The following is a 24,293-nucleotide window of genomic DNA, read 5'->3' as shown; positions in this document are numbered from 1 at the left end:
GCAGGGGCTGGCAGGAAGGGCAATGCGAAGTTACTGTTCAGGGGGTACAGTATCCATTCTACGAGATGAATAGAATCCAGCAGACGGAGGGTGGCGATGGCCGTGCATCAGCACGAACGTGCTTAATGCCGCTGAACTGCACACTTAACAGTTCCAAAAGATATGTATTTACCACAATTAAGAACATTTTTTAATTTAAAAAACCACACATATGGCTCTCAAGTGAGAATCAAAGTGAGATTTGTGTTAGAAATGTCTTGGTGGGTTTGTGTTTCTTAAACCAAGAGCGCCAGGTGAGATACTCAGGCTTAGAAATGCAGAGTCCACCCTTTTATGAAAGTGAGCAAGTCAATTCACAAGTACTCTGACATCCACATTCTCAAAACTGTGACCAGCACTGCCTTGCTTGCATCTGTTTTTCTTTGTGGCTACATGTTTACCCACGTCACCCAAGAAATATTGCTGGGCAAGGTAGGAGGCTGAGCCTGGAAAACCTGTTCTGATTTCCCTGCCCTGGCCCACAGGGTGACTTTGAGGTAGATGGCTGTGGAGCCTGGGGCTCCCCGAGGAGGACACAGAGGGAGCGAGGGAGCCCTCTTACAGCTCCATGCTCGTGGTGGGTCCCGCCCGGGGGCAGCTGGGAGAGAGCGGGCACTTCGAAGGCACAGCCCTGTGGATTGGACTGCATGGGCCCCCCTTTCGGCTACAGCAGGGGCACTAGCTGTGGTTGCAATTTGATGTGAACCGCGAGCTGAAGAGGACATTGCCCGGTTTCCGTTATCTTTGATTTTCTTTGAGGCTAGCATTTAATAAGGTAGACGGGAGATTTTCTGATGAGTCTAAGTGACATCAAAGCACTTCAAAGTTTCCCAAATATGATAGCATTGGCTTTTTTGTCTAATTTAACTTAAAAGTTATGACAAGATCAGAGTCTTTATGTATTTAACGAATTCCACATCTTTCCCCCATTCATTGCTTTTTTTTTTTTTTTTTCTTTTGCAAAAATAGGAATGGATTTCCTGAAACAATTAGGCAAAAGTTAGATGTTATTCTTTCCCTCTTCGGGATGATGTGGGTCCTAGTGTAGAGATTGCCTGAGATGGAACTGGCAGAGTTCCAGAGTTGAAAACCGGAGATGTATGGTGACAACTGGGTGTACAAGCAGAAAATAAGAGAGGAGGGCTGGTCTTGCCTTTCATCTGCCAGGGAACATTTATTGCTGCCTGAAAGAACCTCCTGAGGGCGAGGTACACGTAAAACCAGCGGGCAGTATACATGATAGTCCTACTGGGTCTTAGTAACATGATGTATGTCTCTAACCTTGAAATTCTTTAGAGCAAAATTCAGAAAGCTTTTTAAAAAGGTATCCTAGGGGCGCCTGGGTGGCTGAGTCGTTAAGTGTCTGCCTTCGGCTCAGGTCATGATCCCAGGGTCCTGGGATCGAGCCCCGTATCGGGCTCCCTGCTCCGCGGGAAGCCTGCTTCTCCCTCTCCCACTGCCCCCGCTTGTTTTCCCTCTCTCGCTGTGTCTCTCTCTGTCAAATAAATAAATAAAATATTTTTTAAAAAATAAAAAGGTATCCAATTTTTGGCTCCAGGATAGACAGATGATAGATAGATAGATATAGATAGATACATTCTAGTATCTTTAACAGAAACCACTCTATCCAGCTTAAACACAGTGTGCTTGGATGTTAACTTCTGGCCATTAGCAGAAGGCTGCTTCTTCCTACAAGGTGCCTGGAAGGACTAAAAGAGCAGCCTCTAGTCTGACTTCCAGGCGTGACACTCAGACCACCAGCACAAAACTGGCTGTCCAGAAGAGCTCCTATCTCTGCTGACCGCACGGAAGCTGGGAAATCATGAAGACACTGCCTGGTTGTTAGTTCTGGAGACACAGCATCTTCGCCTCAATCCCCACCAGCAAAACGGCTGCCCCACATCCTGCTGCACCACACCCTGGGACCTCTGCTATTGCTAGTCCAGAAAAATCAAATGCTCCACAAATGTTGGCAGAAATAATGGTTTCCATCTCATCTGGGTCTTCTTAATCTCAAGCGGGCACATCTGCTTGGAGGAAGCCAGGTCACATCTGGAATTCAAGCTGTAAGAGAGGTTGGGAAATGTAAAGACTTTGGTTCCCTGGACCCATCAGTGAGCCCCAGCACACCCATGTGCAACAAATGGGTTAAAAGTGTCAGGAGATCTCTACCTCCTAAGCCTTTTGGGTAGCCACAAAGGGCTGGGCAGCCAAAGCGACTTTTGGCCAGTAACCTCCTCACCTAGCGCTCCCTAGAAGGGGTAGCCTAGACAGAGTGGGGCTTGATGGCTCACCCCTTGGTTCCTACAGATAAAGAAGATGAGAAGCATTGGATTTCCCTGCTGTGCTGTGATGTGTTGTGTGAAGCCAAGAATGTGTCCCATTACCCGGACAGCTACTTAAGAAGCCTGCTGCTGGCTGAGCTGTTGACCATCATGGACGAGGGACACTCCAGCTGCTGACAGTTTCAATGGTGACGTGCAGACAGTTGGCTTTGGGGAAAGCCAGCTCCTCATAAGTACAGCTCCAGGTAGATGCCCCAAATCTCTTCTGTTGACTTATATCTATTTGCTTAGAGATGTCCAAACTAGTTGCAGGGTGACTGTTCTAACAACACACACACACAATCAGAACTTCATTATTATTTGGAAATACTTGATACGAAAAAATTCAAATGCATTTCAAACCCATTTGTATTATCACACACAAAAAATCAACACTGCATTTGTCAATGACAGAACAAGAAGAGCTGTTAGGCCCTAAATAGAATTTTCAATTTTTGAATGGTTTTAAAAATGGTTTAAAATTATTTCATCAGCTATAAGGTATTTGAGAAACAAGACAGTGGATCACAGGGGAAGGGAGGAAAAAATGAAACAAGATGAAACCAGAGAGGGAGACAGACCATAAGAGACTCTTAATATCAGGAAACAAACTGAGGGTTGCTGGAGTGGAGGGGGGTGGGAGGGATGGGGTGGCTGGGTGATGGACACTGGGGAGGGTATGTGCTATGGTGAGCGCTGTGAATTGTGTAAGACTGATGAATCACAGACCTGTACCTCTGAAACAAATAATACATTATATGTTTAAAAAAAAGAAGAAGACGAAGAAGATACTAGGAAGGGAAAAATGAAGGGGGGGAAATCGGAGGGGGAGATGAACCATGAGAGACTATGGACTCTGAGAAACAAACTGAGGGTTCTAGAGGGGAGGGGGTGGGGGGATGGGTTAGCCCAGTGATGCGTATTAAGGAGGGCACATATTGCATGGAACACTGGGTGTTATAAGCAAACAATGATTCATGGACCACTACATCAAAAACTAATGGTATGATGACTAACATAATAAAATTTTAAAAAAACAAACAAAAACAAAAACAAAAAAAACTGTTTCATCAGCTACTTATGACTACCAAGAATTCGAAGACCTATTAAAATATCTCGATCGAGAATTGGATATAGCCGTATCAAGCATGCAACTTGATATTTACCAGTTCTGTCTAGAAAGCAAGATCAAGTTTCTCATTAAGGTGTTTTAAAAATGTGTTTGGGAATTTTACACAAAATCAGTATTTAAAATCTTCTCTAATACTTGGGTTTTACTGATTTTCGTTATTATAGCATATGAAGAAAATATAATATTTTGGTCTACTAACCGCCAAATAAACACTCAAAATACTCCTTAACTTAGTGCTATGAAAACACTTCATTTTCTATGTGCACCATGACATAAAAAAGGTCGGGCTTGGAATGGAGTAGTGAGCCACATTATCACAGAGAACAAGATTTCACAGTACTTATTTATTACGTTAACATTCTAAGCAGAGGATAATGCTCTTGGCTCCTTTCCCTTTTAAAATTTAGATCAGAATTTATCACATATACCACCACCATTATTGTCCATCTCATAAAAAACCTGCAAGAAATGTTCAGATTATATATGGCCTCCCTTTGTATATTACCAAATCTTACTCATTCTCCTCTGTACAGCCAGCTCTGAAAACCCAACCCTGTGACCCTTTCCCCTCAGAATCCCTCTTCCCTCTGCTTTGAGCCTTTTCACACATCAGGTTATCTTTAGACAAACAATAATGGCGTCTTATCTCATAAGCAACTTCAGAGGATCCCTGTCTTAACTTCTTCATATCCCCCATGATTCTGAGAATACACTAAGTAAGCTCTTCGTCGTTATCACTAATTACTACAATGCTGTTTGGAGAATCAAACGTTAGGAATGAATTGAGATCAACTAATGATTTCTTTGTAATACATATTCATTTTTGAAAATATGAAAAATATGGGTAAAAATCACAATTCTATTCAGAAATATCCATCTTTATCCCTTTCCTTCCTGTCTTTTTCTGCACATGCATGCATTATGTAAGCTGCATTTTTAAAAAATAAAATTTGAATCCGAGTATATGGAGTTGGTGTTTGCTTTTCCGTTTAATATAACTGTAGGGTTTTCGCCATGTCAAGTAAATTATGGCACATCCAGATATTTTACAAATAATAAAATGATGTCTTAGAACAGTGCTTCTCAAATTTTAATGAGCATATAAATCACCTGGGATTGTTACAATACAGATTCTGGTTCAATAGGTCTTGAGATGGATCCCAAGATTCTGTATTTCTAACAACCTCCCAGATGATGGTGACACTGCTGGTCTGTGGACCACACTTTGAGTAGCAAGGGCTTAGAAAATAATATATGTTCCAGTGATGATGAACACACATAATTTTCAATGTCTGGCTCATATGCAGTGAAATACCATATCAATGGAGTGATAAGAATCCTTACACACAATGCAGGAGTAATACAAATATTTATCAAGTGTGTACTATGTACGCATATAGGCACAAAGATCATTAAAAACCTAATTACTGGCCAATGTCAATAGATACAAAGGACATTCCATAGTGACAAAAAGCAGACCAGTGGTTTCCAGGGAACAAAGGGCAAGGCAAAGAGGGAGGAAACTTTTAGGGGTGGTGGGTATGTTCATTATCTTGATTGTGGTGATATTTTCATGGATATTTTATATGTAAAATCTGTTAGAATGTATCAAATTGTACACTTTAAATATATGCAGTTCACTGTCAATTACACAGTAATTTTTTTTTAATACAGGGGGAGGGGAGGAGCCACAGAATCTGTTCCAGAAAGGTGTTTACATTCTACCAGCTGCATCTGCAAGCACCTACCTCATCACACCTTCTTCGGCAGTACTGCAATTCTTGAAAAAACAAAACTGCTAATTTAAAAGGCAAACATAACTCATTTTTTTGGATGTGCATGGTTTTGATTAGCAGTAGACTGAAATTTTTTTGTGTTGATCAGTTCTTTGCTCATTTTTCTTTTGTTACGTGAGTGTTTCTTACCAATTTATAGGGGCTCTTCAGATATTTGTCAAAAATATATCATCTATTTTTTCCCCTCAGCTTGATGTTTACCTTTTTGTATACTTGGCGTTAATTGTAATCTATGTAGACATTTTAAAGAAGTTCAAGGCTAAAAAAATAAATAACAATAAAAATCTTAACCCAGCTCCAAACACGAACAAGACTCAAAGTTTAGAACACAGAATTAGGCATAAATGAAATTAAAGTCTTTTCCAAACACCTAATTTCTCTCACAAGATGGCTGACTTATCACCACAGAAGCAAGCCGTGTATATAAACACATCAACTTCTACCTTTCACATTCACTCTTTTGGTTGGTTGATACAGTAAAACAGGTTAGTTTCATCATTTCTACAGTGTGGAGACAGTGGTACTAAGATATAAACTATTTTGTGACTTGATTAAGAGTAGTCATAATTTGGATTTATAAACTCCCTAGTGATCCTCTCACTGAATGAGAAATGGGTCTATGATATCAAACTGGGGCTGTGTGGTTTGGGTTTTTTTGGGGGTTTTTTTTTGAGTCAGTTGAATGAATACCAGAAAAGGAGAATATGTAGAGGAATAAATCTTTCTATCCTGAGACTTATATATTATTAAACTGTTTCCCTTTGCTGTACGTGGAGTCTCACAAGACTTTTTTAGACTACAAACCAATAAAAAATGCCAATACTAGTAATACTAGTATAAAAGAGGAATGCCTTTTTAATCTGCCATGCCAACCGGTACAAATGCAAAGAAACTACTTCCTCAAAAGGTAGTTACAAGTATTCATAAAATTGTCCAGTCCTTTGAACATGAGCCATAATTAGCCACTAGAAGCAATAGATACACACATAACATTTAAAGAATGAATTTTAGTTTCTTTAATAAAATATTTTCAACTCCCATTCTGAAGCTTCTAAGGGTTAAATTGTTGGGCCAAGGACACAAAGCTAAGTGCTGTCCAATCTGGAACCAGAATCCAGATTTCCTGAGACCCAAGCCAAAGGGCAGTAGAGGATGGAATGATGTGGGCATCAGTGACGGGGCTGAGACTCATGAAAATCAAGTTCTTTGAGCTCTAACTTCCTCAACCATAAAAGGAGGGAGGTGGGTTAAATGATTGCCAAATTTCCTTTCAGCCCTAACCTTTCCTAAATGCAGGCCGGATAAGTGAATAAAATCTCTGACAGTTGACCAGTCCTATGCTGGAGCTTTTTTATGGCCGCCCCAGGGTTCAACTCTCTTAAGCCCAAGTCAGCTCAGGCTCACACTCCAGCCCTGCCCTATTACCTGCATAGTCGTGGCAAATAATTTATCCTCATATTAGGGATAAGGAAATGAGAGCCCCCAAGAGGATCCTAATAGAGCTATACCTCTAAGAGTTAAGATAATGAAAAGAGAGCATAGGTGTGAGAACTTAGCTGGGTCTGGCAGAGAGCAAGATGTCCAGAAATTGCAGGTCTGTGTATTTGGTGTACCTTAGTTCATCTGGACTGATGTTAACAGAATGCCATCAACTCAGTGGCTTATCAACAACAATTTATTTCTCGCAGTTCTGGAGGCTGGCAAGTCCAAGATCAAGGCTCTGGTGGACTCAGCGTCTAGTGGGGGCCTCTTCCCTGCTCACAGAGGGTCATCTCCTCACCGTGCCCTCACAAAGCAGAAGCAACAAGGGAGCTGTCTGGGGTCTCTTTTGTAAGAGTACTAATACAGTTCACGAGGGCTCCACCTTCGTGGACTAACCACCCCTCAATGCTCTACCTCAAATACCATCACATTGGGGGTTAGGTTTCAACACAGGAATTCAGAGGGGGCGACATAAACACCCAGTCTCTTGCATGGAGGTAAAACCATTCCAACTTAACATGGCATCAGGATTCATAGCGAAAGTCTCTGTGTCCACATGAGTCAAACACTAGGTAGACAGCTATACCGCAGATTTGAACAAATATTTCAACAAAAGAATGAACAAACGTAACTGAAAAGCAGTCCTCAGGTCTGACTCACAACATAGTTCAGCTATATATTTAATCTAAATGACTTCATGAAATGGTGGGGGGGGAGAGGGAAAGGAAGGGGAAGGAAGGACCTCAGCAATGGCAAAAGTGACGTGAGCAACCCACAGCCTACTAGGTTTAATAAATTTGGACTCCTTGCCATCTCTGCATCTTTCCATGGGACCCACGAACCACTCCCACCTCAAATGCCGGTTACGAATGCAGACGCCCCATCTGCAGCCATCCCGCCCATGCTATTTCGTTGTTTCTTACACACGCTGCAATTCGAGCACCCGGCTACCATGTGGTCAAACTGAAAAATGTGGTCAATGCCTGAGTCCCAGGACAGCTTACCGAGAGAGTGCAGATGCGCAGATTTCGAACACAAGGACTGCCCAAGCCACCTCAGCCGCAGCCCATCCCAACTAAGGAACCAGTGTTCAATGCATCAAAGCTAACGAGCAAAAGTAAAACCTACAGCCCACGAAATCTGTCAAATATCTGGGCCCTAGAGGGAATAGGTATGGTTGGGAAAGTGACCCTTCTGGAGTCACCTTCTAAAATGCCAAAAACAACATTTCTTCCACTCTTAAAATTAATTTTAACAGTGAACTGAAGTGACACTTTCTGTTATGGTGAGCAGTAAGGTGAATGCCACTGACAACTGAATTGTAGTCTTTATTAAAGTTCTTTTACAAACTTACATCTGCTAATACGAAAAGTCTGCTTTGACTTTAACACGTGCTTTGCAGATTTACATCAGCAGTAAGAAAGGCTTCAGCTGAGTAGAGTTTGGTCTTCAAAAGTGTGACTACATCCTGCATCTCCAGCCTTTCCACCTCCCAATTACGGACCTTACCAAAGAAGGGGGAAAATCATCAGTTTGCAAGAAGACGATGACAGTAAAATAAAAACTAGTTTCAAGATCCAAGCATATCAAAGTAACATCAAGCCAACTGGTTTTTAAAAACAAGTGTTATCTTATAATTACTCATATTTTAAAGGTTTAGTAAGACTATGTGCTAGGGCTGAAGAAAGCTCTACCAGTGAAAATTCTAAAAACTTTAAAGGCCCTCTAAAGTGTGCAAAAACTCCCCTCTTGGGATAATCTTCCCGAGAATTCACATAATATCCATTATGGGGGGAAAAAATAGTAAATAGTAGCCCATTAAGAGAAACATGCCATCTCAACCTCAGTTATCTGCACGTAATCCGTATTTGGATACAAAAAGTACCATAATGAAGATGAGAATGTTCACACTTCACATTATGTGCAGGACCAAATGAGTGGCATTTAGAGAGATCCCAACATTAATATATATAAGTTCATTCATAAGGTTGTTGCTCCATACAGAGCCATCTGGAGAGGCTAGCCAAGCAAAGCTGTGGAGCTTGGAATGAAAATGAGGTGTGAGAGGGAAGAAGAACTCTCCTCTCGTGCCCATCCAGCTTTTCCCGGCGACAAACATCTACAACAGCCTCACATCAACCCATGAAAACAAAGCTTTAATTCACATCTTTTCTTCCCTTGTTCAAGAAACTCTGGAAATTGAGTATCATGTCATGGGTCTTAAATTAAATAAGAAAACTAATTATTTACATTTCTCCTCTTAACAAAAAGGAATAAAATTGACCAAACGTAGCACTTACAAAACTCCTGGTAAATAATAGTTATCAGCTGACTAGAAACCACATCATGAACGAAATTTTCTTTTCCAAAGAAAAAATAACTAAGGTACTTAGTCCAACACTGCTGACGATTCCTCGAGAGTCCTCGCAACCAAGCTCAACCACAACACCCCTGGCAGAATGGATATCAGTAACTGAAAAGTATTTCGTTTGCATTTTTTTCTTACCAAGATTACGTGAAAACCCATTACTTTCAAATGTCGCATTTTCATAGCAAGGAATCCTCTGGGGTGGGCTAAATCCAAACAGTAAGTAGATTTAGGAACACACAGTACAGCTACTCTGAAAATGAAAATGCACAAAAGAAGACCCATTACTAATGAGATTACAACTACAATCGTGCTGCACTCCTGTTCTTTGGAGATTTTAAAGTCGAGTTCTCTGCTGACCACAGTTGTCACCATTCCCTCCTGCCCTGTCTTCCACGTTGTTACTTGGCCTCTGCAAATACTCCAGTATATGAAGGCTACAGACACCAAAAGCTTATAATAATGTTTTACATGATTAGCCCTCAACCATCTTTAAGGATGGCTATATTCTTGATGAGGAAAATATCCAGATAGGAAAGCATTTTAAGGCCTTCCTGTGCAGTGTTAATCTCTGATCTAAATATAATTATTTATGCTACTAGAAGTATTGATGTAGATAAACCAGATGACAAATGCTCTTGTTGTACATATTGTCTCCCAGAGAGAGAAGCATTTAAAAACCAGAACGGAGAGAGCAAATACAAAGAAGAAAACACTACGAGAAAGGCCAGACTGTTAAAAAGATAAAATCTGTATGTGTAACAAAACATGGAAGGTGTAATTTGTTTTTTCATTGTTTTGGCCTTTTGGAAAGATTAAGTTGTTTGGGGGAAAAACAAGACCTTTGTATCCTTACCGTCTTCTGTTATACTTTGGCTGTCATCTAACATAAGAGAAATTTTATTTTTTAAAGGAATGCTCATATTCCTTACTTCTCCTCAGTACTTTAGGCTGAGAGTTGCTATATTATGAGGCCCAAACAGTGGAGCACCTGAAAATGAAAAATTATCTTTCACAGACGTCAAAGAGAAAGCCTTTCTTTCAGAGGAGATGGGTAATGTGTATAGGGAAGGTCACAGTGAAAAAGATGGCCGAGGAACACGCTAGATAGATTCAGAAAGGGGTAAAGTTTACAGAGTTGGAGAATGGAAAGGCATGAGCAGACAGAGCGTGAAGCCCTACAGATTTCTGTTCTCTACTGTAATTATGTGCATGTCCTAAGAAGCAATGGGGACAGAAGTTCCTTGGGGTCACAACCCATGTCTGACTCATCTTTGCCCTGCAGGGCCTTTCCACAAAGACTGACTGAACACAGGGTGTGTGCAACACGACCTGAAGCATCTGCACGGATAATTTCAATTATGTTAACATTGTTCTATTGTAGTACTCAGCTTTAAAACCTAATTTGTAAAAACTGCCTACTTCATTACATGGCTCAACTGCAGTCCACTGTCTTTAAGGAATGTCTGTATTTACACCTAAGCAGTAGATTAATGGATGATAAGTCTCTTGGTATATCACAAGCTCTGCACAAATAGGTCTTAGTATTGTTACTGCTACTTAATATGAAGTCTTTGAGAATTAAATTCAGAAAGCTCAGCAAATGACTATACATCAACAACCTTTGAGTATCTGCAGCGGAAGTTACCACGTCAGAAAATGGAAGCACTTGACTCCTGTTAATATCCATTCTTACTTCAAAATCTGAAAGAAAAGAATTAATTTTTCAAATGCTGCTCAAAGTGATACTGTTTCCAAATGTGTACTAACCCTACCAATAATGATAATGGCATCAGAGGCAACATATGATGAGCGCACCATGTGCCAGACTCCAGTCTGGGGTTTATACGCATCACCTCATTTATTCACCACAGGAGCCCGATGAGGCGGGCACTCCATCTACTGCCACTTTACGGGCAAGGGGACGGAGCAAGGGGACAGAGCGAGGGGACGGAGTGAGCGCCTCACGAACAGAGCACTAGCACACACAAAGCAAGACTCCGAACCGGCAGTCCAGCTCCGGAGCCAACGCTCCACCAATCTGCCGTGGAAAACTCCTCATCTTCGCCCGAAATAAAGGAAAATAAAATACAATAGAGGAAAACCAAAGAAAGCCCCATACCAATATGGTAATTGTGCGGCAACTGTCTGTTTTTTGAGAAGTATCCTTCTCCCAGAAGGCTACTTAGCGCATCTGCCACCTTCACATTTGGATACAATGCCGTGGACGGCAGCGGTGGTGGGGCCAAATCTACCATGTTGTGACAAGAAATATCCAGTTTTAGGCAAGCAGCCAAAATACGAAGCTTGTGAGCATTCCTCTCGTCACCTAAAAAAAGGAGGAAAAAACTATACAGTTAAGAAGAAATATTAATGCCACGCTTAAGACATTGTATTAATGTACCTATATTTCTAATGATCTGTTTCTTCTCAGGAGGAATCTCTCTGGGTCTCCCTAGTTCCCACAGTGCCTACATCGGTGCCTGGTATTTGATTATGCTTGAAAGTTTAAAAGATCTTTCTGGGTGATTTAGTCTAAACTCTTCACTGAATGATGAGCAATGCCCAGGAAGGTTCAAATGCCTCATGATTTACCAAAGGCCAAGTTGGGACTCAAATCCATGTTTCCTGGGTTTAAGGCTGTTTCCCCCACTGTCACCACTTAAAAAAAATCAGCACGTGCTGCTCCTTCTTCACAATTTGACTTTGGAATTTCCCAACATTGTTTTTAAAAGAATTTAAACTTCTCTATTCTCAGACACATTATTGAATTTTGTACATCTAGCCGGATATTGCTTTTCTTTATTTAATATTAAAGACCAAAGTCAACAATTAATTTCACTCCAAGAGTAAATAAGTTCACTACTTTGGGAACTATTTGACTGCTTGATCTAAGAGCCTGTGTCCTCATTATGGGCCAGGAGTGACAAAGTGATTCAGGCTGCAAAAGCTGACTGAACTCAGCTCCAGAGGCGACATTAAGGATTAGGAAGTACAAACACCTCTGATCAAGGCATAAAGAACACCGTGAACATGCAGCCTTCACACAGGTGCAGACGGTATAAATAAAAGGAACAATGGCGATGTGTTTCTGATCCTTGCCTTCTGTACGTTAAGAGTCTGTTACTAAAGGAGGCTGCATAGGTTTGCCGGTTTGAAGCACTGACCTCTGACTTCACCATTTTGGGTCCTTTCCTCAGTAGCATCTGCTCCGCATGTTTTAACCAACTCTGCTCCAACGATGACCCCATTCAGAATCACAAAGTAGCTAGCTAGTGGGACTGCCTTATATCGGTCACCACTGTATGCGGACACCATACCTGACATCAGTTCACTGATGACGTCCTTTTGGAGAAGTGGATTAATAAGAGCCATGGGAAAATGGTTCATCAAGCAAAATGAACACACAGCATTCAATAAATTTTCAGAAGAGATGTGGTGGAGATAACCAGTCAGAGAAGTAGCCATAACTTCTTGGAACCTTCAGGGGAACAAAGAAAAGTCAGCTTTCAAATATAAATAGAAGACAAGGTCGTGGTAGGGAGAGTAGGGTGCCAGAGAACCAAAGGAGTCCAAAGAAAGGAAGTAAGAAAATCAGACTGGCATTATGTCTTTCACGTCAGGTGGCTATCTCAAAATAAATACATATTCTCAATAAATGGTAGTTAGCTACTGCTACATGTCTTGTGCAGAGTAAGTATTTCATAGGCTGTGACTCATTTAATTCTATTAAAACTTTATGGAGCAGGTATTCTTCTTCTTCTCATAATAAAGATGAGTGAACAGGTTCAGAGAGGTTGAGGAACTTGTCTAAGAACAAACAGCCAGGAAGTAGCAGAGACAGTGTTGGAATTCAAGTTGTCAGGCTCCAGAGCCTTTTAACTATTCTCCTGCATTTTTACCATGAGTGTGTCTGTAAGGTCTGGAACACCACCATAGTTTCACAACCAATTAAAATTCTCTAGCTATCAATATTCTGAGTTAAAAGAACTGCAAGCCTAATCTTACGACGCAGAACTAATGTTCTACAGTATGACAAAGCAGTTAAGCATGGATGAAGAGAGCAAAGATCAATTCAGGTGGGGCCCCTTGCCCAGGGTGACATGGTAATAAATGGCACAGACAGGTTCTGAACCCAGGTCAGGCTTAGGACATAAGCTATCTATCGTTCTATAAGAAAAAAATGAATGACACGCAAAGTATGGTGATAGCGCACAAGAAAGGAAGTAGACAGAGCAGCTTTGGGTATAAGGAGAATTTCAGGAAGTGGAAACGATGGGAAAAGGGAAGATCATGTGGAACCGAGCAAAGAAACGGAGGCCTGCAAGGGCACACTATCTGCTTGCTGGTGAGGCGAAGGCACAGAGCTCTGCTTCTTCCAGCGAAGGCAAGCCCGCCCTGGAGCGAGCCTTTACACACAATGAGGCTGTCCAGGAAAAGGCCTCAGATCAGCTGGGAGGTCCCACGGGCAGCAGCAGATGGCTGAGGGAGGGAGTGGGAGGATGTGGCAGGCTAAGCAGGACTGCGGGAGTTACTATGGGGTGGGAAACAGCAGTGAGGCCAGAAGGGGTGGGCTGCAGACGATCGCATTTGGAGCCTGGGTGGTAATCACCTATCTGATCTCATCCCACTCCTGTACCTCCTGCTTTAGTAAGACCCAACTTCGTGTCCTTCCCTGCGATGCTCTGCTGTTTCTTTCCTCCCTGACTTGAACATGGTGTCCCTTCTGCTCAGACTCTTCTTTCCTGCTTATCTTCCTATGGTTACCTCCTATCTCCCCACCTTTGAAGATCTGCTTAGGTACCACCTCCTCCAGGCAGCACCGCTTGGCATTCATCCTGAAGCTCCACGTCACCAGGCTAGAGTTCTGGTGCATCCTTCCTCTACTGTCATAAGTTCTGCATAAAATCTATCACTCCAATTTTCAAGCTGTCTTTAATTGCCAAACTCTATGTGTCTACCTTACCCATTACAGAGAATCCTGGCAAAACGGATTGTGTCGTGGGGTGCCTGGCTGGCTCGGTTGGTGTGGCATGTGACTCTTGATCTCAGGGTGGTGAGTTCAAGCTCCATGTTGGGTGTAGAGATTACTTAATAATAAAATCTTTAAAAAAAAAAAAAAGGATTGTGTCTTACTCATCTTTGTCCTGAGTACCCAAGTGCTTGGTATAGGTTTTCTGGCTAAATAAACAAACAAATTTAGATGAGGAAGACATAAAGAAGAGAATGTTAGTAGAAAAAGATGAATCAAGAATAATTATGCACACCAAGTTGTGTACATTAAACACGTACAGCTTTTTACATGTTAATCATACCTCAATAAGGTGGTTTAAAAAATCATTTCACATAGTTTTTAGTAAATAACTGATGGAGGAGGAGGAGAGGGAAGAGAAGAAGCAGGAAAAGAGGAGGAAGAAGAGGAAGAAGATCTATGGTGACCACAAGCAAGCCACAGATATTCTCGAGTTCAGGAGCACACTGAGCACCAGAGATGCAAATCTGGGATTATCTAGGGGGTGGTAAGTACAGATCAAGAAGAAACCAGGGGACTGAAACGAAAGTTGAAATGCTAAATGTTTTCTTTCTTGGGTTCCAAACCCCGGAACATACTCTGGATTTAATACACCCTCTCCCCTAGAAGCCACCACATAAATAAAATGATTAATGTACCACATGTGGATATACAATGTGCTAAGCCAAATTTTCTACCACTCTCTGCTAATCAACTTCCCAAATGCTCTGAGTTAGCCTGCTTCTATAAATCTGCCACTGCAGCCGAAGACACCATCATCCTTTCTCTGTCTTCCCTAAAGCGTTCATTTGGTACCTCCATTTATTGCCTTCCTCTGGAAGTCCAAGACTTGCCTCCTTAAGTAGACTGGAAGAACAGGGAACACGATGTAACAATGTGGACCAAGTTGTCTCTTGGGATGCCCACAATGAGCTGAAAAACTCCCTAACCACCCAGTGTTTGTTCTCCTAATACCATGGAATCCGTGCAGCTGTTTCTGGAGTTTCAATTACCACTCAGCTTGACCGTGTTTGTCAAGAAAGTGCTGGAGGTACATGAGAGACAGCCTCAGAAGAAAACCAATCCAGGGGAGCAGAGGAAGACGGAATTTGGGGGATATTCGTACACCTTCATTAGATGCCTATTCTGTGCCAGGTCTTGTGCTAAGTTCAGAACAACAAGAAGCTGGGTCTGACTCTGGAGAGCTTTCCAACTGAGAAGCAGACACAGGCTTACGGACATATAATTATAGCTCTGTGTCAAGGCTCGACCAGAGATTCATAGAAGATGTGACAAGCACTGGGGCTCTGACGGACAAGCCAGGGAGGCACGGGAAACACAGCACGAACAGAGTTTTTCAGTACAGTGGAGGCTACGACGGGCAGCTGCTGTTCAGCGGGCCCAGCACCACTTCTTGGGTTACATGCTCTAAAGGGAGGGTGTGTGACCCAAACTCAATCGGATCTCCTCTTCTGGAAATCTGAATCCTGAGGGAAACCACAAGGACAGAAAGCAGCTGAAGTCAAGTCACTCACCTGATGGCAAAGAGATGGTCTGTGACTCTTGCCACTGAGACTCTCAGAACTGGCCTAGTTTGTTCCTGCCACCCTGTGACTACACTGTAATTCTTTTACACAGCTTAACCCATTTAATCCCTGAAAGACTCAATGTGATTAGGAATAACTCTTATTTCTTCTCCCCGTTTTAACAGATGAAGAAACTGAAGCACAGATTAGCAACTTGCCAAAAGTTAAGGAGCTGATGAATGGCAGGGCTGGGATTCAAACATAAGCACTATGTCTCCAGAGTCTGTGCTTCTAAAAAAATGACATTTTATATACATTTTTGTTTTTAGTGAACTCAAACTGATCTAGAGAGGGAGAAAAGACGTTCTGGGTGGAAAGCAGAGGTATGAAAGAGCCCAGAATGTCTGAGGAACTGCTTACTTAATAGTAGAAATGCATGGTTGTGGTTAAAAATGACAATTATAGAAAGCAGTAATTTGGGACCAAATGAATAGGCAGGGTCAAAACTGAACTATGAACTCAGGAGCTGAGGGAATAAGCTAGGAGAGTTTGAAATGAAGACTCCTATGCTGAATTAACAAATAACATCATAAAGAACAAAGAAACAAGCAAGACAAAAAACCCCAACAAAAATAACTTCACAAACAAAGAATACTACACCTTATTTCTTGATATAGATGACGGCCATGGATGTGTTCACTGTAATAAATGCATTAAGCTTATGATAAATATGTAACCTTTTCTTGAAGTAGGTTATGTGACAATAAAAAAATAAAAAAAAAAAAAACAAGTACATACTCTGTGGTTTGGCATTTGTAGAAGTGATTGAGAGAAGAATACACATGAAGAATACAGATAATGCTTTTCATGTTTAGAGAGGCAGGATCAGCTATCACTTTCTTCATGAACAAGTCCATCAAATCAGTATGTCGAAAGCCAAGGTTTTCAAATAAAATGAGGAGAAAGAGAACCTTTAAAAAAAGAGTGAATTGAGGGAAAACTTTTCAATTACAGAATGCTACCAGTAATTTTTTTAGATCTCAAAAAATTAAAACAGCAATAGAAATGTCCAGATGAAGAGAATATTCCCTAAAAAGAAACAATTCTCTCTTCCTCACAAAATCTGTTCCAGCAATTCCTGAATCAGATGTTAATAAACAACCTCTTTTTATAAACTGAGAACCAGAGCATACAATGGTTTCCATACTTCCATTTCATTTAAAAATAAATCCTTTCTTACATGCTTTTCATACATCAGACCTAAAAACTACCTTAAATATACCTTTTCTGAGGTTTTTCAAAATGACCAACTCAATTTTGAACTATTCCCTCTTCCAAACCTAGACACTTTCTACATTCAAAACATCTAAGAGGTAACTCAAAAATTTCTATATTCAATATTGAGTTGTACAAATGAGAACAGAGATGAAATATACTGTGATTAAATTAAAATTTCCAGTTCACTTCTCATTTCCCTCTTGGAACTTCTCACTATTAGTATTTCTCTTTCCAAAACCAATTTCCATGGCAAACTCAATATGCACCTTACTCTCCAAAGTAAAGTGAACCTAGTGACTGAACACAATTACTGCTGCTTCATTACAAAAAGAAGTTTTTACCAGCTGCTTCATTAGATGTTTCTATTACTAATATAGCCCCCAAATTTAAAGGTTCTTGTTCTGGAAGAAACAAAACAGCCTTCCATAAATAGAAGATAGACATAAGAATTAAGTAATGGCATTTTATTCTTCAGAACGCATAAGCCTGTCACATCACCTGTTTTTACTATTCTAAGTCTAAAAAAGAAAAACAGAAAGACAGAAATAATCCTAATTATCCAAAGTACCACACTATCTTTTAAAAAAACAAATAGAAGAACAAACTTCGGACAACATAATTTTTCTTTCGGAAAGATGGTCAAAAGATTAAATAGTATATTAACAGGTAACTCCTAGACAGAAATGATAAAGAGCTATTTTTTCAAAAGTCATTTCAACATTGCAATATTTTAGTCTCTTAACTACTATAAAGCTGACAGAGAAATACCCAGAATGTTAAATGAATTGATGTGCTTCTTGAAAATTTCTGAGGCTTATTCTAAACTGTTAACAAACTTACTTGCTTTAACTTCCAGATGTCAATAGTTGCAGCCACATAATCTGCTATTCCCTTAAAAAGATCTAAATTACGGTACCGGAGGTCTCTGCAAGACTGCAATATGTTGCTCAATACTTTAAAAGGACACCCATGGATATTACCTTTAAGAATGAGTTAAATAAACAAACAAAAATTACCAGATGGCTTTGAATTTAAAATCCAAGATACTCTACACTCAATATATTTGTTTCTTTAGAAAAATAAAGCACTGTATTTTGTAAAAGACAAAACAAAAAAACTATAGGCAAAAGTAAAACTCAGGTCTAATCATATCATCAGTTATTATTTGTATAACAGTAAAGTTTTTAAAACTAACAACTACAGTCCAGAACAGTAGGTCAAATGCTAAAAATCATGAAAGAAAAATTCCCCTTACCTATGACCATCTTACTGCATTCATCCAGAAGTATAATAGAACGGTGATTCATGGCAGCTAATGCCTCAAACATGTGCTGGCTATTCAAATCAGAAAATCTGTCTAATTCTCTCAAGGCTTTCATCTAAAGAAAGACAAACTTTAATCTATAATTTGTGGCAAAGTATATTAAACTTTTATTTTTAAGTAAAATGGATAAAGTTTCAGCAAAATGACTCAAACAGATATACAGGTCAAATATACAGATTTATATGTACAGGGGCGCCTGGCTAGCTCAGTGGGTTAAGCATCCGATCTTGGTTTCAGCTCAGGTCATATTCTCATGTGTCATGAGACTGAGCCTGGTGTTGGGGCTCCGCACTCAGTGGGGAGTCTGCTTGAAGATTCTCTCCCTCTGCCCCTCCTCTCACTCGCATGTGCACGTTCTCTCTCTCCCTCTCTATCTCTCAAATAAATAAATAAATCTTTAAAAATATATATATATTTATATATACAAATAAATATAAATCAACTTCTATTACTTCACTTTAGCAAAACTGTACCTAAAAGCACAATGATGTCCTCCTAAAAAACTGACTTTAGGAACCGATAGCAGGTCATAAGAAATTTTTTTTTCAAATCTTACCCACTTGAGAAAATTCAAAATGTGTTTACCTCCAGTTTCCTTTTAAGAGCAATCGGTGCATCTTTTCCAACACATCTTATCACAGCTTGTAATGTAAAGACATGCTCTATTTTCCAGACTTGCTGATCAACTAGTATCCTGCAATTAGACACAATAAATACCACATTCCTAGAATCTGAAAACCAGAAGAATTATTTTAAAAGTCATTTGGTCCAGCTCCTACTTCTAGGCAAGGAAGATGAAGCCTACAGAAACAATCTACCTGCCCAAGGGAGTGTAAGTAGTTAAAGATCGAGGACCAATCTAGCACTATTTCCTCTCACATTATTCTGTTACCATGAACAAACAAATCACATCAGGAGATTATAGTAAGATATCCCATTGCATAGTCAATGAAAAAGGAAATTAAGTATTATTCTCACTGACCTATGACATTAGATCAGTTGCATCAATTTTATAAATTATAAAACTCAAGCTCTTTTTTGGGCCAGGTGAGCATCATGTAACCTCCACACAGTGCCCAAATAACCGTTATGAGTCAAGTACATGTCAGTGCACTCCCAGCCCACATCAGTACTAGGTTTATAAGATCAATTTAGAATTCAATGTTACCCACACAGTTTTTATAATGGACCCTAAGAGAAGCATTATTTCTAGCTTTACTTGATCCAGAATCAGGATTTTAAGTTTAATAAGGTATTAAAGACTGTAACTACCAACAAAGTCTCTCCCCACCCAAATAAGGCAAGTCAGTTTTCATTTGGGTTTTTGATTCGAGATATAAACGGAATAGAGAATGCCACATGAAGAGAGTACTTACCGCAACCCTGCTCGAAGAACGTCCACATTCTTGCATGGCTCCATTGCCTCTAAAACAGTTGACAAAACTGAAAGACATTTCTCATCACACTCATTGATACGTTCCTATTGAAATAATTACAAAAACACTGCAGATGATAAGCCCATAGTAGACTACCTCACCTAAGCAAAAGCACTGAACTGAAGCTTTCAATTAAATGATTAAGCATCAAACCAATAATTCATAGCCCACAATAAACATCTTTGAGAAATAAAATGTCACATGTAATGAATTTTCCAAATAACCAATACACACTTTTATATATCAACACTTTTTTTACATTTACCATTACCATTGAAAACCCATTTGGTATTGATTGTATTCCTCTGCTTCTGAAATGACTTTTATCAAACATTATTTTTACTTCTTCTTAGGACTCAAGTTCAGCATGAAGACAAGTGTAGTAATATAAGAGCTACAGAGGTACATGGGGCAATTTGTCCATCCCTAAAGAACCTCAGACAGCTGTCCTCTTATAATTTCTCTATATCCTTTCCTGGTATCAAACTATAACTTCAGTTGTGAGTTTTCTGATCCACATCTGCTATCCCATTTTACCACCACTATCTGGGTCTCAAGGGGATCCCCTGGCCTCAGATCCTTCTTTCAGATCTCCTGGGTTAAGGCACTAATCTAGATTCTAGAAATGGCAGTGGGCATAATTCAGAAAGTTAAGAGAAACAACACAGCTTACTTAGGGCTCTACAGTTTAATCACAACCAATTCATACAACTCACAATAGTTGTCATCACAGGTGGGAAAACTTAGGCTGAAAGAGGTATGCTTTTTTGCTAAAATGGCATGACAAACAAGGCATGAAGTCTCAGGTGAGAACACCAGGTACTAAGAAGAAATGGATAAGGCTGAAAAGAAAAAGAAAGGTCTCATTCCCATGGGAGGGTTTCCATAGCGATTTACACCATTCCATCAATATCTGCTGTGAAAGGAAAGACCATTTGGCTGAAGGGCAAATTCACTAATGACATATTGACCTTTCATCTCTAGCTAAAATGTCTTTACAACATTCCAACAGGTCAGGGAGACACAATCATACATACATATACTCTGACTCCAAATATCCACTGCTCATACCTCACCAATGCAGAAGCTATGCTGATGTGCATACCCGTCCAAACTCTAGTAAAAGCATTACTAACCAGGTAGTGACTTATCATAATCACTTTTAAATAACTATACAGGGAATACAGTCTACCAAATAAACATGGATATACTGTGTGGCTTCAACACACATACACACAAGTAAAAATTCATTCTTAATGAAGGACATATGGAAATCACAGTAACATAAAAAGTTAAAAACTCATATGCTTAATAACTTAATTCTATAATAGGATTATATGTGAGATCATCCTCGAAATTTAAAAATTATTTAATTCTGATCACTGAGTTTAGAAGTCTGAGATGTCCACCCTTAAAAGGTAAATAATTACGTCAATGAGCTATCATTTCATCATATCTGGTGCTTCAGTGAGATCAAACAGGACACTGATTCCCTTGTCTGAAACTAAAAGTGGCTCTTCTACCCAATTTCACTCTTCCTCCAGTCCATTTTCCACTTATACAGTGATCTAAAATATAAAGTTGAACATGTCGACACTTTGCTTAAAATATTTCAATGGATCCCCAATGCCTATATGATAACTCCAAAATCCTTACAGAGGCATAAAAGGCTCTTTATAATTTAAGACCCACCCTCCCGTTTCCAGACTCAGATCTCACCCCTACACCCATAACCCCTCCTCCCCGGCCACAATTACATAATTTCCTCCCTATTCCCTCAAACACACAACCCCAGCAGTCTATACTTCAGCACTACTGAACTACTTTAGCTCCCCAAACTTGCTAAACTTCTCTTCTGGATGAACAGCCAATCCTCTTCTTCAAATACTATCCCTTCACAATCGATCTCTCACTCACAAACTACTGCTCATTCCTTGGATTCAACTTAGATATCATCTCCTACTGAGCTTGAATCCTTGTTCTACCATGAACTAGGTGTTTGTTAATTCATCCAGCAAATCAAGACCTATAAATAGTGATGTTAACAGAAAGGTAATCTTGAGCAGGTTATTTAACCTACGCCTGAATTTCCTAATCATTAGTAAAATGAAAGTAGTTATCTGTTTTAAAAGGCTACACTGATGATTACATGAGGCAATTCTGTTTTCAAACTACATACATATATCTCTGCCTCAAACACTAATCCTGTATCCTCCTCCCGTCTCCTCTTCCCATCATGAAGGCCTTCTCCTAAGTTAGAAGTCTGTTATACACTCTTACAAGACTAAATTTTTCTTTCACTGCACTGAAAGCTCCCTGTGGCCATTATTTTGTTCATAATTATATTCCCTTGGGCTCAGCTCAGTGCCTATAATGTAGTAAATATATGACTTATTAAATGAATGTTGGTTATTTTTGCAATTGCCTACAAGTATCTGTCTTCCCCTTTACATTATAAGGATAAGAATCACATCTCCTGTATCTCTCTAGTGACAAGTGTAGTAACTGATACATAACTGACACGAAATAAATGTTTACAGTATGAATAAATGAATCCACTAGCTGTTTGACTTTAGCCAAGTTGTTTAACATCACTAAATCTGTTTCCTCATCTTGCAGGGCTAATGAGAGGATTAAATAAGTAAAAAGTGTAGGTACTCAATAAATACTAGTTCTCCCCTCTTCCCTTCTCTCTTACCTTCAACTAACCAACCTTTTCTTGTATATTTTATATCTCTCCTCATTTTAGTTTATTACTCACTATTAGTCATCTCTGGCAAAGAAAAATGGTGCAAGCTTTCATAAATTCCCACAGCAAAAGGCAAGACCTGGTTAACTTAAGGTCTCTAAATCATGTATATGCAGAAATGAATATAAACTACCTATTCCACATAATCTCTTCCAAGGAGGATACATCTCTATTTCCCCTCATTCTTTCAAGATATGCCAAACTGTGTGAAATATTTAAGTCTCCTTTTGATTTTACCTGGACCACCCTCAGCAAAGTCTGTACCAGCAGAGTGTTCTGAGGAATTCCAAGCTTCACCATAGCATGAAGACTGAACAGCAGGTGGTCATAATGCATGATCTTGGATTCTCTCATCACTTGTTCACACAGCTGGTTAAATGCAGGGTGGTTAAACATCAGTTGTTTTTCAACACGCTTCTGGTCATCAGACATCCTTTTGGCAATTATCCACATTGCTGAAAAATAGTTACTACCGGGAAATATAGGTCCTTCTGAAAATCTATCTAACACATCACTCAGAGAACTACACTCCTGAGACAGTTTTTTATAGTTGACAGGGGTTGGTTTTGTTTCTTTGGTGAGCACATCTTCATTGGAGGCCTTATGATGAAATGTTATCTTCTTCAATCCATCATCGGGGTCAAGAGAGTGTTTTGAATCAAAGGACAGTCTTCTAGGACAAAGCAGTCTATCGACTGTAAGGACTGTTTCAGTGCCTATGCCCTTTGTTTGAAAATTATCTCCTGATTTAAAAATTAAGGCATCCTGAAATAGATATCTAATAGATGACTGCACTCCATTACCAAAGTCACTTAAGAGAAGGTTTCTTGGGTTCCAGTTTGAATAAACAATTTTCAGTCTGGAAAATCCCAAAGGATACAGCCTCATAGTTCTGCTTGTTGGAACTAAAGTACTGAATTGTCTTAGATTCCATAAAAAGGAACCTGCTCTGCTATTCATTGTGCTATCCACTCAAACGCTTTCAAATCGCTTTAAAGTAGTCTATATAATACAGTGCCACTTCAGGGAGTGAAAGAGAAGACAAGCCGTTGTTTACAGAGAAGACATGCCGTTGGTTTCCTGTAGGGGAAGGAATTATAAAAGGAAAAGCAAAACTTTTATTTAAAGAAAGGAAATGAATTTAATAGACACCAAAATGGGAACCTATGGAGACGTTAAAGATAAAACGGTAAAACTACTTTACCAATATAGGCTTCCTCCACTTCTCCCACAATGTGTAAACTGTCTTAGAGAAGCCAGGTTACTTTGGAAGTAGTCGTCGTATTTAAAAAATAAATAAATAAAGTGAAATTTCAGGTGAAAAGTGTTCCCACAAAGTTTCCTCTTAAGAAAGGCATTTTATGTTACCATTGCTTTGGAGAGGTATTCAATGAAAAAACTTTAACGTTGACGGATACTTTTTTAAAATGAAGATTTAGCAACGGCCGAACCCGGACCTTAAGCACAGGGGCTGGGACAAGTAGAACCAGTGAGGAGAGGAATCAACAAACCAAAGTGACGCTTGCATGCGGCCTGAGCTTGGGAGGGTGATAAATCAGCCAGTATCACCAGATCTCATAAAGTGTTATGAGCTAATCTTTCCCAAGCTGGGCCACCCAGTATTAACCCACCTCCCTAAAGGTAAGACCCAAGCAACTCCTAAGATCTTCCTCCAAAATTCAAGAAGTCTACGGTGTAGCACTGCCAAATGCTCCGCCTATATTCGTTGTCCACTCACCTGAGGTCAGAACCCCGTGGTTCTATACAGGCGCAGCCATGACAGCTTTCTCGCGAGCTGGGAGTATCGCGAGATTTTACGGATCCTTCA

General features: G+C 39.9%; 1 protein-coding gene across 1 annotated transcript; it reads right to left on the bottom strand.

The window, feature by feature from the left end:
* Window positions 1-8,103: 8,103 nt before the first annotated feature.
* FASTKD2 (FAST kinase domains 2) lies at window positions 8,104-23,440 on the bottom strand. Its single transcript, XM_021702925.2, has 11 exons — window positions 22,703-23,440; window positions 19,657-19,760; window positions 18,866-18,974; window positions 18,212-18,335; window positions 17,797-17,936; window positions 16,477-16,649; window positions 12,462-12,622; window positions 11,264-11,470; window positions 10,764-10,845; window positions 9,280-9,394; window positions 8,104-8,277 (listed from the first exon to the last, which is right to left on the bottom strand). Exons 1-11 carry the CDS (start codon window positions 23,423-23,425, stop codon window positions 8,158-8,160), a joined length of 2,058 nt encoding a protein of 685 aa, XP_021558600.1. The 5' UTR covers window positions 23,426-23,440; the 3' UTR covers window positions 8,104-8,157.
* Window positions 23,441-24,293: the final 853 nt, after the last annotated feature.

Source organism: Neomonachus schauinslandi, chromosome 3 (genome assembly GCF_002201575.2).
Source record: "Neomonachus schauinslandi chromosome 3, ASM220157v2, whole genome shotgun sequence".
Lineage (NCBI taxonomy): Eukaryota > Metazoa > Chordata > Mammalia > Carnivora > Phocidae > Neomonachus > Neomonachus schauinslandi.
The sequence above is the reverse complement of the archived record's forward strand: the minus strand, read 5'-3'. Positions and strand labels throughout refer to the sequence as shown.